Source organism: Eubalaena glacialis, chromosome 6 (genome assembly GCF_028564815.1).
Source record: "Eubalaena glacialis isolate mEubGla1 chromosome 6, mEubGla1.1.hap2.+ XY, whole genome shotgun sequence".
Taxonomy (NCBI): Eukaryota; Metazoa; Chordata; class Mammalia; order Artiodactyla; family Balaenidae; genus Eubalaena; species Eubalaena glacialis.
In genome coordinates this window covers 13,212,012-13,228,503 of record NC_083721.1, presented here as the reverse complement: position 1 = coordinate 13,228,503, position 16,492 = coordinate 13,212,012, and the positions used below count along the sequence as shown (strand labels likewise).

Sequence of the window (16,492 nt, the reverse complement as noted above, 5' to 3'; positions counted from 1 at the left end):
TTTGATCCATCAAGTCTATTTCTAGAAATTTATCCTAAGGAAAACAATTAAGATGCCTCTAAATTTTTTCCACAAGGCTAACCACTGAAATGAAATGTCCAGTAATAGGGAACTGGCTCAGTAAATCGTGAAAAACAATCATATGTTAGAATACTTTGTAGATGTTTATAATAAATTCCGCAGGAAAAGCAGGTTATCCATCAGCCTATGTCTCCATTTTCCTTTTATAAATGTACATGTACATACTAAAACATGAGTAAATATTCATCATAACTGGGGTGGTGGCATATAGGTAATTTTAATTTTTTTTTCCGTTTTATTTACTGGTACTTTGATTTGCTACTATAAAAACCTCTATTGACTATACTTTTTGGTCTGTTGGGGCTCTAACTCCTGTCTCTCAGCCAGTATTAAATGGCCATGGACCAGAGACACTTCCACACACATTTATTAGTGTGTACTACATGGCACAGCTCCAGGTTGGGGGAGAAGACAAGGATGTCTAAGTAAGCTTCTGTTCTCAGTCTTTTACTGAGAAAGACGTGTGCTAATCACACCATATAACTGTAGAAGTGAAAAACTGTTTAATTATGATGGGAGCAGGGGCAAGTTGGAAAAACTTTACGAAGTGATTTCATTTGAAGTACTCCAAGATGAGTTAAATGTCAACAGAGTAGACAGGGCAAAGGGGAGAGGAGGCACATCAGGCTCAAGGAAGAGTCCTGTTCAGTAGAGAAGAAACTGTTGTTGAATCCTACCTCATAGTAAGTGCTCAATCAATAGTACTGCTATAAATTTTTGTTTTGTTAGGAAAAAACAAAAAAAACTCTAGTGATTAAAAAGAACTTCGAGTGACAACTTTTCTGTAGAGTGGCTTTAGAAGCAATTATCCAAATTACAATTTACAAAGTAAATTACAAATACTGATCACAACTAAAATGAGGTAATAAATAAATGGATAATTACCTTTTTGATGAACTTTTCTACTATTTGAACTACATGCTTATAAAGCTGAAAAGAATGAAAAGAAAATCATTATCCAGTTTACATACTTCTACATTTCCTGTAATTAGAAAATACTTAAAAATCTTGAAATTTGCACAATTTGAATTAATTCCCAAGATAATACTGAAAAAAACATGGGAAATAATCCATAGTCAACCCGTAGTCAACAACTGAAAAAATCTTAACAAATCATAAAGAAACTACAAACTAAAACAGACAACTACAAAAATTCCCCCAAACACAAGGTCCTTTTCTTAGATTTTTAATCAGTAAATCTTCATAAAGTAGTTTATCAAGGAACTTTATGAGAGGGATAACAACAGTGGAACTGGAACTAAATAATGCAGTTTTTAAAGAGACTCACTTATTTAAGGTGTGACTGGGTAAGACATTTAATTTCATGAAGTCCAAGGTTTTTAAATAAAAATGAAGCTAATACTCCAATTTATGATAAGAATTAAATGAAAACAAAACAAAACAAAAAAACAAAAAACCCTCTGCCATTCTACTCTCTACTTCAATGAGTTCAACTTTTTTTAGCATCACACACAAAATAGGCAATTATGTGAGGTGATGGACGTGTCAATTGGCTTAACTGAGGTAATCATTTCACAATGTACACGTGTATCAAATCATGTTCTATTACATGATATTACTGAATTTGTCCATTATACCTCAGTAAAGCTAAAAAATATAAAGGGGAAATACTAACAACAAAACAGGTTTTGATATAATACGTTACAATGTAGATGCACCATACTGTATTATTATGTACTTTCAGCAAAACCTGGTTAGTGTGCTTCGATTCAGGCCTGAACTAATTCACAAGATGAATTCTCACATTTAACAATAACATTTTCAAAATTTCAAAAACATTTTCCAAATTAAATATATTTCTTTTACTCTTACCTTAATAGCTTTAATAGCAGCTTTCGTGATGAGAATCATCTTGGCTCGAGAGATGGGAGGTTTCATATCCATAAGTGAAAAGAGCTTAAAAAACAGAAAAAGAGGAAAAAAATGTTTTAATTACAAGTAAAATTAGAGGTTAATCCTTCAGTTCTACAAATATATTTGTAATATATTAACTAAAAGAATAATAAATTTTTGGAACTAAGTTTAATAATTCGTCTAGCAAAGAAAAACAAGAGCTTTCCTACATACTGGCATCACCACTTCGAAAATACAATGGGAAAAAATCATATTAAAAGTAGCCAAAAAGGGGGAAAAAGGTAAAATATTTATAAAATCTGTAACAGAAAAAATTACAAAACTTTACTGGAGAACTCAAAAATGATTTGAATGGAAACAAACACACCATGTTCCTGTACTGAAAACAGCAATACTGTGACTCAATATTTAATATTTCATTCCAAACCTCATTGAGATTTTGGAGAACTTCAAATAATTCTAACGTTCATTTGGAGAAACACATGTATTATATCAGGCAAGAAATTTAACATGCCATTATAAAGCTTGAATTCACAATTTCTTGATTTAGTCAGGAATAAAAATGACACCATATTTAACAAATCTCACTACAGTAAATCCAACAATCAGGTGCTCACAGGAGACTTAACCACACATGCATACTCCTTCCCCCTAAAGTTTAAATCCAACCAAGATATAATGACAGCCCATAGAGGGTTACAAAGATAAAAGACATTAAGCTTATATCTAGTTTCTTAAATTCTTGTTTTTGTTTTGTTTTAATCATAGGCACACACATACTCTTCTAAAAATACATCTTGAAATAAGTTTCAGGGCTTCCTGAGCATTATCAACCTTATACGAACCATGTTTCCATTTTTTTCTAATTAATGTTGGTATTTCAAATATGGAACCCCTAAGACATAGACCATCTTTACTAGACCACTACTAAGAGGCTACCCTAAAGAACAAAAGTCTCCTTTCCCAGAATAAATAGCCCTACCTGGCAACATACCTTAAATTCCCTGGCAACAGAATTTTCACAGCTTTTCAAAACTACAGACACAATGGACTACAGACAACGGTAACAGTAATTTTTAGAAAAAGTATGCAATGAAAGATATAATCAATATTAAGAACCAGATACATACTCTGCCTAAGCAGAGAAAGGTAGAATTTTTCCATAAATAATACTAAGATACAGAAAATGGGAAAAACACAAAGATATTAACACAGAAATTCATTTTTTTAAAAGGGATTAAGTAAATAAGGTCATTCTTTATCATTTTATTTACCAACATAATTAAAATTCTCCTTGAGAATAAAGGCTCACTAATTGAAAAACAATTAGAAAGGAGATGGTAATCTTTGAAACTATAAAAACCAATGAGAAAATACGAAATGATTTAAAATATTTCAACTTCAACACAAACTGAAAAATATCAACACTGCATGAAATATACAGCACACATTTTATAAAAGGGCATGTTCTGCCCATTTCTAAGTTATAAAAGTTATTAAGACAGTTGTTTATTACCGTGGTTCTATTTCCTTCTCTGGACCTTAAAGCAGAGAAAGGGGATACAAAAAAGTTTACACATGGATCTTAAGAATAAGCAACAGTGGGACTTCCCTGGTGGCACAGTGGTTAAGAATCCGCCTGACAGTGCAGGGGACATGGGTTCAATCCCTGGTCTGGGAAGATCCCACATGCCGCGGAGCAGCTAATAAGCCCGTGCACCACAACTACAGAGCCTGCGAGCCACAACTACTGAGCCCACGTGCCACAACTACTGAAGCCCATGCGCCTAGAGCCTGTGCTCCACAACAAGAGAAACCACCGCAGTGAGAAGCCCGAGCACCACAACGAAGAGTAGCCCCCGCTCGCCGCAACAAGAAAAAGCCCACGTGCAGCAACAAAGACCCAACACAGCCAAAAAAAAAAAAAAGAATAAGCAACAGTGAGAACTACTTCTCTGGCCATTAAAAGCTTAGAGAATCATATTTCAATGAAGCCTAAGCCAGAGCTAATATTCACTTAATGTCCCAAATAGCACTTCTTGATTATTTCCGCAGTAGGGAACTCCCCATATTAAACAAAACAAAACAGACAACTGAGCACAGAAGACAGACCACTGTTATCTTCTGATGAAACGCTCCACAGTCTATACTTAAATCATAATTTACTTAAAAAAATTAAAATACAGACTACAGGCAATAGAACAGCAAGAGAGCATTCAAGTGCTACCATCTAAGAGACAGAGGAAGGGTGTTTATTCCACTAAAGAAGGCACAACTCAGGAAAAGAGGAGGGAACCAACACTGAGTGCTTATGTATAAGGAAGAATTACCTTTGGTGGTACATTATCTTATTTAATCATATTAACAATTAACATAGACTGTTACACCTATTTTGAGATGATGCCCAGGGAATGAGTCTGGACTAGAATTTGTTGATTTTAAAGCTTACAATCCTTAATAGCATAGTCATCTCCTTATACAATGCTGCTTATTGACTAAATACATGCAGAGACCATTAACTATGATGGGGAATACAGACAAAATATCAAGTGGGCATCTGTGCCTGTCTATACGTATATTGTATTGATTCAGGGATAATGATGAGACATACTGAATTTAATTTGGGATGCCTACTGAATATTCAGGTAGAGATTTCAGCAGACTGGAAAATGCATCTTGAACAAAGAAGAGGTCCCGCTAGAAATTGAAAGGTCACAGAATCAAAGCCATGAGGATGAGTAAGACGAAAACAAAGATGATATAATTAACTAGGGTATACCAAGTATTTCAATGTGGTACAGAGAAGGGGGTTGCACAAAGGAACACCAGGAAAATAACAGAAATTAAAGGTATTTGGCAAGGTCAAATGCTATAAATTAGTTTTTGTGTATGGAACGACTAGTATATCATCTGCAACAGGGCAAGTGCTCAATAAACATCACTAGGTGCAGTGTTCTCCCTGTTATTACAGATCTGCATTCAGAATTAATGTAATCTGTCAAAGAAAACAAATGTGTCAAAGCAGCCAGAGAAAACCATGTAATTCTCTTATATAAAATAATAGCAGCAGTAGGACCCAAAAGGTACAAAACCTCCTTAGAAAGCCTTAGTAAGAAAAAAATACTTGTCAGCAACAGATATGAGTTTGTCTTTTTGCTGTCACCAGCTAAATAACTATTAGAAAATACTAAATGTGAACACTGTTCTGCTGGGTGCCTGATTTACAAAGTATTCTAAAAATTATGAAGAATCACGCACAATGATCCCTTATATCAATAAAGAACAGTTTCAAAAGAAGATAAGGAAGGAGCATATTTGGCCCATGACACCTGTAGAATTCATAGTGTTTGGGGGTTAGTCAAAGTAACATGATACTCTGCTATTTATTAACAGTATAAACTTTGACAAGTTTAGTTAACCTTTTCTAAATTTCAAGGATTTCTGAAATCTGAAAAAAAGGATTAACAGTACTCATTTCACCTCATAAGACTGTTAGGATTAAATGAGATAATGTATATAAATCTCTTAGCCTAGTACCTGACATATAAATGGCTCAGTAAATAGAGGTATATAACGCCCTGGGAATCTTTTTTTTTTTTTTTTTTTTTTTAAACATCTTTATTGAAGTATAATTGCTTTACAATGGTGTGCTAGCTTCTGCTTTACAACAAAGTGAATCAGTTACACATATACATATGTTGCCATATCTCTTCCCTCTTGCATCTCCCTCCCTCCCACCCTCCCTATCCCACCCCTCTAGGTGGTCACAAAGCACCGAGCTGATCTCCCTGTGCTATGCGGCTGCTTCCCACTAGTTATCTATTTTACATTTGGTAGTGTATATATGTCCATGACACTCTCTCACCCTGTCACATCTCACCCCTCCCCCTCCCCATATCCTCAAGTCCATTCTCTAGTAGGTCTGTGTCTTTATTCCCATCTTGCCACTAGGTTCTTCATGACCTCTTTTTTTTTTTTTTTTCCCTTAGATTCCATATATATGTGTTAGCATACTGTATTTGTTTTTCTCTTTCTGACTTACTTCACTCTGTATGACAGACTCTAACTCCATCCACCTCATTACAAACACCTCCATTTCATTTCTTTTTATACGCCCTGGGAATCTTGACACACACCTCGAGTTTAATTTTTTGTTATGGCTTACCATAATACCTTTTTTGTATTACATCTACTATTCAAGTGCTAACTGAATTTAGAGAAATTTTCTCTATACTGAAAATACAGTAGTATCAAAGAGTTTTAAAGCTGTATAGCACCTTAGTACGTAATCCAGTACTTATACCAAATTCAGAACTGCTTTCACAATACACCTGGCAGGTCCCATATTAGTCCACAGGCTTAATAACTCATAACTAACCTGCCCCAATGGTTACAGCAGTCTTCTTTGTACTGACCCCAAATCTCCCTTCTGATAACCTTCCCTCCCTCTCCTGTTCTAGTTTTGCCTCTGGAGCACAGAACAACAGTGATCTTTCTCATGTGATAAAATAAATATAACTAAGCATGTTTCCCTTTCTCTTATCTTCTTCAACTATTAGCCAAATGATATGATTTCTAGATCCGACTATCCTGGCTAATTCCTTTTAAGCATGATAAACCAAAATAAACAGGGCCCAGATATACTCCTGTAGAATCTAGTGGATTGTCTTTTGTATTAGTTTCCTATTCCTGCAGTAACACATTAGCTTAAAACAACACTTCCGGAAGTCAGAATCTCCAGACTTCCCTGGTGGCGTGGTGTTTAAGCATCTGGCCTGACAATGCAGGGGACATGGGTTCGAGCCTTGGTCCGGGAAGATCCCACATGCCGTGGAGCAACTAAGCCTGTGTGCCAAAACTACTGAAGCCTGCACACCTAGAGCCCGTGCTCCGCCACAAGAGAAACCACCGCAATGAGAAGCCTGTGCACCGCAAGGAAGAGTAGCCCCCGCTCGCCGCAACTAGAGAAAGCCTGCGCGGAGCAACAAAGACCCAACACAGCCAAAAATAAATAAATAAATTTAAAAATAAATAAAACTGTACCTTGTTTAAAAAAAAGAATCTCACTAGTCTGAAACCAAGGTGTTGGCAGGGCTGCCTTCGTTCTGGGCGCTCTAGGTCAAAATCTATTTCTTGCCTTTTCTAGCCAAAGGGTGCCTAAATTCCTTTGGCTCATAGCTGCTTCTTCCATCTTCAAAGCTGGCAGCATAGCATCTTCTCTCTTCCCTAACCTCTGCTTCCACTGTCAGAGCACTTTCTCTGACTTTCCTGCCTCTCTCAAGGAAGGACCCTTGGGGTTACACTGGGTTCATCCAGATAATGCAGGATAATTAACTCAACTCAAACCCTTAATCACATCTGCAAAGTCTCTTCTGCCAGGTAAGGAAACATATTCACAGGTTCTAGGATTCAGAACATGGACATCCTGGGGTAGGGAAGATCATTTATTATTTTTTAAAAATAGTGCTTAATTCATTATTAACTCACATTTATAATCAACTGAAACCCTCAGACTGTTTTCACTGGAATCTTTATCAAAACTAGATCTTCATGTTGACTTTATGTTGGTTTCTGACAGTCCTTTCAATCTACTTAGGTAGTCTGGAAATGATTTTGTTTTCAATGTAGCAGCTATTCCAATCAGTTTGTAAATTTCACAAACCTACTTTATATGGCATTCCTCCAACACCATGGTTTTTTAAAAATTAAAAAGAACAGGACCTACTTGTAGGATGACCTTATCTGATATTCCTTGGGCTCTGCCAGTCAGCTAAAATTCACTTAACAATACTCTCATCCTATCTATGTATTTTTAAAATTTATTCATGATGAAATCATGACAAATATCTTTCTGAAATATTTGGTTTAGAGTCATCACTAGACAAACAAACTTTACAAAAGAAAAATGTTTAATTTGGCCTGTGAGAATCTGTTCTGGCTCCTAGTGACTAGATATCTCTAGATAGAATCTCTTTCAATGGGATACTTACCCCTACCTTCCCCCCCTCCTTAAACTTTTAAGTATTTGCTTTCCTTAACTTTCTTTTATAATGAATTATACTGATTATATCTAGTATTCCTTCCTTTGCTATTATGACCTCCAAGATGACAAATTCTGGCTTAAGCTCCTGTTATTAATAATTAATTACGAAGTTCAATTTAAGGAAAAAATCTGAATGCTTCCAAAAAGAAATACATACACTCACAGTAACAGGCTGGTACTCAAATCTCCCTTCTGACAGATGAAGATATCAAAGTGTTCAAGTCTACAGTCTTCTCTCGTCTTTCGTTCATTTGACTCATCAAATCCGATACACTGGCTTCAACCAAATCAAGAGTTAAAGCCAACATAACTTAAATGTTTGCTTGTAAAATATATTTTATAAAAGTACACGTTAAATTTAACAGAAGAAAACTTAGTGGAAAAATCTTTTAAAATCATCATCTCCGCAGAGATGCTTTTTTGTCCATCTAATTATAGCCTGAAGATAGCTCCGTAAAATACTTACTGCTAGAACGATTAGGTAAGGGATAGTTTACAGTCCCTTATTACCTGGCATTTCATTTTATGCCTTTACCAAAGCTAATACTTTCTTAATACTGGGCATTTAATGTGATGGGGGGGAACAGGTGTGTGTGTGTGTGTGTGTGTGTGTGTGTGTGTGTGTGTGTGAGAGAGGGAGAGGGGGAGAGAGAGGGAGGGGGGAGAGAGGGAGAGGGAGAGGGAGAGGGAGAGGGAGAGGGAGAGGGAGAGGGAGAGGGAGAGGGAGAGGGAGAGGGAGAGGGAGAGGGAGAGGGAGAGGGAGATGGGGCACGCAGGGAAAGGGGAGCTGCAAGCCAAGCACATGCTAGACAAGTATCATTATGCCACTCTACCTGAAAGCAGAATATTGCATATGAGTTAATCAATAGCACATACAAACAGTAAGAGATAAAATAAACCTGAAAACTGCACAGAGGAGAGTAACTCAATTAACAAAGAGAACCCCAAACTAATTAATAAATATAGAAAAAAAATGTTCAGTCTTATCAATAGTTAAAAAGGTATAAATTAAGACAATGAGATACAGTTCTTCAATTATCTAACTGGCATGAGTGTAGATTAGCATGAAGCAAAGAACTAAAAAAGTCCATATCTTTTAAATCAACCATTCCACTTTTAGAAATCTAAAATAATCAGATGTTCCCAAATTTCCCAAGATGACTTTTAAAATTAGAAAATAATTCATGTTATTAAGAAGATCTGGTAACCATATATAAAGTTTCCAAACACAAGTGGAAGGGAAAAAAATACTGAAATACTCTATAATGTTAATGGTATTTGGTAGAATACTTTCTTATTTTCTAGCTTAAATTTACCTAATTTGCATTAATTTTATTTTTTTGTTTTTATAAACTTTATTTTTAAAGTTTTTTTTATTTTGTTGTGATTTCTCATTCTTTTTAAAAAAATATTTATTTAATTTATTTATTTTCTTTATTTTTTTTGGCTGCTTCGGGTCTTAGTTGCAGCACTCGGGATCTTCGTTGTGGTGCGCAGGCTGAGTTGCCCCACAGCATGTGGGATACTAGTTCCCCGACCGGGGGTCGAACCCGCGTCCCCTGCATTGGAAGGCGGATTCTTTACCACTGGACCACCAGGGAAGTCCCATAATTTGCATTAATTTTAAAATGAAAAAATTAAAATTCATGGATTAACAATGAAAAACTTTGTGTCTGAGACCCAAAAATGCATTTCTCCAACTTGACTGTAAATAAATATACAGAATCATCATTATCAGGTACAACTTGTCCGTGGAGTAAATCGTGTCTTTGAAGTTAACAGTTATGTTTAAATCAATGCCTCGTAAACCTTTAATACAACTTTTCAAAATTGCTAAAACAAAATTTTAAAAATAAAAATAAAATTTGCCATTTTAAATCTTTATAACTGAAGCCTTTGTGCATATAAAACCCAAATCTGAAAAATTTCTTAAATATATTTTTGACATCTGTGCATTAAAGAAAGCATCCCTTTAAATTACTGATATATGATTTACTCCCATGTAAACTGTATTTACTTTCCAGAGAGTCAAATTCTTTGAAACGCAAATAATTAACCAATTTTCCACTTGCTTAGAGAAATGTCTGGAGACAAGACAGGTCTGGCATTAATACAAAATATACCTAACAACAGAGCAAATTTACATGGCTCTTTAAAACAGAGATGAGAAAAAGAAACTGTACTGTTCTCCTGCTCCTACAGAGCGGGGTCTTTAGACTTAAACACTACAAAATAGTTCTATTTATTTCTCCATAAAATTCACTTTTCAGACTTCTAAAGCTTCCAAACCAGATATTTTCACAAACAACAAAGCTGCAAATAATATTCTCAAGTTTAAAGAGTTTAAAAAATTTTTCATACTTAGGTCTACATTTCTTTACCTTACTACACTTTCCCACAAACATAAACTTTTCTCCTGGTTCCAGAATTTAGAGAAATGCTTTACAAAATACACACATATAAGTTCAAATATATACTGTTAATATTAAATATGAAACCACTTTCAAGTTAACTACTTACGTTTCTACGTGCTTTACAAAAATAGAATATAGTAATATAGCAAACAGGAGTTTAAACTTCATCACTTTTTAATTATATCACCAGCCCCTAATTCTGTTACCATTTGCTGCTGGCAGGACTAATTTTCTAAGTAGTTAATTTCTGAAAACTCACTTGCTACCTTGCTTCAAAGTATGCCCTAATTTATTCTTCATCTAAGACTAACTCCCTTACAATTTCCAAGGGTCTACCCTTCACTCAAACTTTTTACTTTAGAACCAAGGCTGCCTCCCCCAAATCAGGGCTTTTAACTCCTTCAGCTCCACTTACTACAACACGTCATTTTTTTATTCCTTACCTCCATTTTGATTCACTGAACTGCAATCAATCCTCAACTCCTTCCTTTTCACTGGTTCGAGAAATAGGTCAGGATGTGATTTTAGGAAATGCCAAATATTTTATCCATGCCATTACTCTACTTTACTAGCACAGATGCCAGGTTTCAAAATCACTTTTACTATGCCTCACTAAACTTTGTGTCCAACCAAAGTTGGCCATAAAACATTTTTTTTTAATAGTAATCTTTTATTTATTTATTTTTATTTATATTTTTATTTTTGGCTGTGTTGGGTCTTCGTTTCTGTGCGAGGGCTTTCTCTAGTTGCGGCAAGCGGGGGCCACGCTTCATCGCGATGCGCGGGCCTCTTCACTATCGCGGCCTCTCTTGTTGCGGAGCACAGGCTCCAGACGTGCAGGCTCAGTAGTTGTGGCTCACGGGCCTAGTTGCTCCGCGGCATGTGGGATCTTCCCAGACCAGGGTTCGAACCCGTGTCCCCTGCATTAGCAGGCAGATTCTCAACCACTGCGCCACCAGGGAAGCCCCCATAAAACATTTTTATGAATTAAATAGTTCCTTCCAGACTTCAATCAAAGAAATAAAAATTTGTTCCAGGATGTAAAATCATCTGATTAGAAGAAAAAAAATTATCTCATATATTATATATTTTATCTATACCTATTTTTCTCCCCACAAAGTTGTAATGACTAGATCTATACAAAAGCATGGGATTAAAACTGTTAACATTTATAAAATCCCTAATTTAAAATTTTAATTGTGAGTATAAATTAGTAAATGAAACATAAACACCTAAAAGCATATCTTAAGTTTTAAACAATGATTGCATCTATTGCATTACTGTGGATGACTTAAAAACTCCCAAACTTCATCATTCTTAAACTTTGGCGAATTCTTCCACAAATATACATTACAGTGCCTTGCTACCTTGCTTCAAATATACAAAAGTTGTTTAGGGAGCCCTCTCCCTTCATAAACAATACAGTAGACAAAGATCAGCTGCTCAAAAAACTTCAGAGTAGCCATGTGGGGCTGTGGACTGGGCTCAGGCAGCCTCTTACAGTACTCTGTCAAATCACACCACCCCTCCAGTTTCCTTACCTCTAAAATGGAAGGAAAGTAAAGGCATATATAAAACACCTAACCGGTATGCTGGCATCTGGTTGGTATTTAATGAGCAAATGCAGGATTCATTTCCTGTCCTTCCCTTGAACTGGCTCCACTGGATTACTTCTTAAAATAGCATGTAAAAACTAAAGATATCCTTTGAACAAACTTAGGATTCAGGATCAACAAAATAACTTCCAGAGCCACTCAGTAGCTAAGAGATATTGTTTTCAACCTGATAGAAAATCAGATCAAGCAACAAAACAATGAAAATGGTGTTAAAACCTGACTTTTTGGTGTTTTTCTTTAAACAGCTTTGAGATATAATTAATATACCATAAAACTTACCCCTTTGAAGTGTACAGTTCAGTAGTTTTTGCTATATTCAGAGTTATACAACCATCAACGCTATTTAATTTCAGAATATTTCATTACACCCCAAAGAAATTCCATACCCATTAGCAGTCACTCCCCATTCCTCCCCCATACCAACACCAATAATCTACTTTCTATCTCTATGGATTTGCCCATTTTGGATTATTTCATATATTTAAAAAACCCCAAACTTTATAAAATATGCTCTTATATTTACTCAGAAATGGTTAAGGCCTTTATAAAGATTTGAACGTATCTCTGAATCCCAAATGTGGCTGTCCTTTCTAAAGTGATTTATCATCCAGCAACTCTTAATTACAGTAAACTAGATAATATATGACCATTAAAGTTTAAAAGAGTATTTTGTTTCCTAAAAGCTTAAAAGCAATATTACCATAAATTTCCTTATTATAGGTTTCCTTTAAGCAGGGTATTATAATTCTACATCAGCTAAAACTAAGCTCTGACAAAAGGAGGAATAAAGTGGCATACTCATGGTAAAGTGCATAAAGATAGTTAGGGGATATTGCAGAAAAAGATTTACAGACTATATGGTTAGTCAACTATTGCTCTCCAGAGTAATAACACACCTAGAGAGGGGCAGTGGGAAAAGTCCACCCAGGGGAAGGCAAAAAGTGGGTGAACTGTCTATAAAGACTCTAAATAAAATAATAAAACTCTGAGAATTGTTTTATTTATCACCAAATACTAGCAATTCTAAATAACATCAGGGATAAAATATTCCTTCCCCTAAAACATTTTGTTGACTGAGATTCTTGTTTTAAACTATTGCTGTGGTAACTGATAAGTTTTTAATACATAAGCATCAAATCTGTACATTTTTATTATGTATCCTTTAATAAGCAATCTATTCTACGTGGAATTTCATTAGGAAACCTTCCGGTTATATGATCAGTGCATAGAACATGCAGATTCGCTACACCTGTTCATTTGGAGAATGACTACAAAGAGGTTCAGGACAGCCTGCACTCTCCTCAGGGTCAGTTTACATCTCCAATTCTGTAGTTCCTATGTATATGTATTCGTTATGTTTAAATGGTACGTTAAAAGTATGATAGCTGTTTGCAATTCTTCTTTCCTGATATATCTTTTTTTCTGGTGTAAATACTTAAAAACAGCCAGAATTAGTCTTGAACAAAGAAACACAAAGCTTGATGATCCATGAACAAAAATTACGGAGAATGCCATTACACATAATTTCAAAGATGTTCACCAATCTTAATAGAGACTTACATTGAAACTCTGGGTGAAAATATTTTAGTGAAATTTTTTTGACTGAGAGGACATTTGGAAGTCACTAGAATCGATGCCAAAAAAAGACATGGACAGTATTGTGATTTCTAGAATTTACTGTGAAGTGAGCTTTTTCTAAATTTCTGCTAAAGGAAACCTTATGTTTAAGACGTCCCAACTACTGTATATGTGCTGCTTCACATACAACCTTTAGTAATTAGAATTAATGAGAAGTGTTTTTTCAGTCACTTACAGGTGAAGATAAAATTGCTAAATCTGACTATAACTGTCTACTGAACTCAAATATTGTGAAAATCAACTGACAATCATTGACAAATATGCAGAAGTTAAGGCTTAAAAAGAAACTGGAATATTATTATTCATTACTGTGACAGAGCAGGATGTAGATAAAATTTTCTACTTTTATCAAAAAAGTATTAATGAAATTTAAAAATATTAATCAATTACTTCTCTCTGTTGTAATATTTATTTGTAACCGGCATGAAGTTCAAATTTCTTTCCTGGCCAATTTCATGATTATTTCTGAGAATAGTTTTGTTGTAGAAGAGGAATGTGTTAAAAGAAAAAAAAAAGAAGAAAGAAAAAGAAAGTTCTGCTCTGGATGTCAAATATGCTAGGTACACTATTGCTCTACGATCTCTTCCAAGTGACCCACATGGATTTACACCAAAAATCACAAATTATCCAAACACCAATTATAACTTTCAAGGGGTACTTGGATGGCCCTCCACTTTTCACTGAGCCCTGCTATCTCCCAACCGCCCCCCAATCCAAAACTTGGCTTCTAATTCTTTTTTTTTTTTAAACATCTTTATTGGAGTATAATTGCTTTACAATGGTGTGTTAGTTTCTGCTTTATAACAAAGTGAATCAGCTATACATATACATATATCCCCATATCTCCACCTTCTTGCGTCTCCCTCCCACCCTCCCTATCCCACCCCTCTAGGTGGTCACAAAGCACTGAGCTGATCTTCCTGTGCTATGCGGCTGCTTCCCACTAGCTATCTATTTTACACTGGTAGTGTGTATACGTCCTTGCCACTCTCTCACTTCGTCCCAGCTTACCCTTCCCCCTCCCCGTGTCCTCAAGCCCATTCTCTACGTCTGTATCTTTATTCCTGTCCTGCCCCTAGGTTCTTCATAACCTTTTTTTTTTTTAGACTCCATATATATATGTGTTAGCATACGGTATTTATTTTTCTCTTTCTGACTTACTTCACTCTATATGACAGACTCTAGGTCCATCCACCTCACTACAAATAACTCAGTTTCATTTCTTTTTATGGCTGAGTAATATTCCATTGTATATATGTGCCACATCTTCTTTATCCATTCATCTGTCGATGGACACTTAGGTTGCTTCCATGTCCTGGCTATTGTAAATAGAGCTGCAATGAACATTGTGGCGCATGACTCTTTTTGAATTATGGTTTTCTCAGGGTATATACCCAGTAGTGGGATTGCTGGTTCGTATAGTTCTATTTTTAGTTTTTTAAGGAACCTCCATACTGTTCTCCATAGTGGCTTGGCTTCTAATTCTTAACTCCAGAGTTTCACTGGATTTCTTGTTGAATTCACTACTAACCTGTACAATGCTTCGTCAGTATTATCAAAGTTTCTATGTATTTATCCATGAATTCACAAGCACCAATAAAGAGCTCTAACTATAACACAATAAAAAGTAATCGACAAACCATGCAAATATTGAAAAGGATCAACGTGATTGCAGCATAATAAATTATAATACTGTTTGAGCAATCTTCTAGTTCTCAAAAAAAAATCATGACAGTACATTTTAATTACACTTACTATTAACACAGAAATGTAGACATGCCTCTTCAAGATTAAGCTCTCAACAGATCTTGGTAAGGCCTAATACAAATTTAACTATTACCAACTCTACCAAAACTTCAACTGTTAATAGCTAAGCTGCTTATCCTATATACTACCTGATAACATAGCGTAGCTTGTTTTAGGCTTATTATTAAATTTGCATGCTGTTGCTCTGAAGTATGCTAAAAAAAAAAAAAAGATTCCGCATATTATCTCAACAAATGTTATCAATAACACTAAAAGTTCATCATTTATGTAACAACTTTTTTCCTATCATGTTATCAAGGTGTATCTGAAATGAGTTTTAAATGCAGACAGACAGCTATAGAAAAGTTACCTGTCATACAACTCAATATCAAAAAAACCAAACCCAAACCAAAAATGGGCAGAAGACTTAAATAGACATTTTTCCAAAGACACACAGATGGCTAACAGGCACATGAAAAGATGCTCAACATCGCTAATTACTAGAGAAATGCAAATCAAAATGACAATGAGGTATCACCTCACATGGGTCGGAATGGCCATCATCAAAGTCTACAAATAATAAATGCTGGAGAGGGTATGGGGAAAAGGGAACCCTCCTACACTGTTGGTGGGAATGTAAATTGGTGCAGCCACTATGGAAAACAGTACGGAAGTTCCCTAAAAAACTAAATTAGAACTACCACATGATTCAGCAATTCTATTCCTGGGTATATATCCAGAAAAAACAAAAATTCTAATTCGAAAAGATACATGCACCCCAGCGTTCGACACCAGCACTATCTACAACAGCCAAGACGCGGAAGCAACTTAAGTGCCCATCAACAGGTGCATGGATAAAGAAAATGTGGTATATATACACAACTGAATATTACTCAGCCATAAAAATTGACATATTACCATTTGCAGCAACGTGGATGAACCTAGAGAATGTTTAGTGAAATAAGTCAGAGAAAGACAAGTACTATATGATATCACTTATATATGGAATCTAAAAAATAATACAATGGGGGGCTTCCCTGGTGGCGCAGTGGTTGAGAATCTGCCTGCTAATGCAGGGG

At 35.5% G+C, this 16,492-nt stretch overlaps 1 protein-coding gene across 3 annotated transcripts in view; it reads right to left on the bottom strand.

The window, feature by feature from the left end:
* The window catches only part of SCAF4 (SR-related CTD associated factor 4), a 56,862-nt gene that overhangs the window by 33,174 nt on the left and 7,196 nt on the right, over positions 1-16,492 (bottom strand). For all 3 annotated transcript variants that reach the window (XM_061192916.1, XM_061192917.1, XM_061192918.1), the window contains exons 2-3: positions 1,915-1,998; positions 967-1,011 (exon numbers count right to left, since the gene is read on the bottom strand). In XM_061192916.1, coding sequence (XP_061048899.1) covers positions 967-1,011; positions 1,915-1,998 — 129 coding nt within the window. The remainder of the gene's footprint in view (positions 1-966; positions 1,012-1,914; positions 1,999-16,492) is intronic.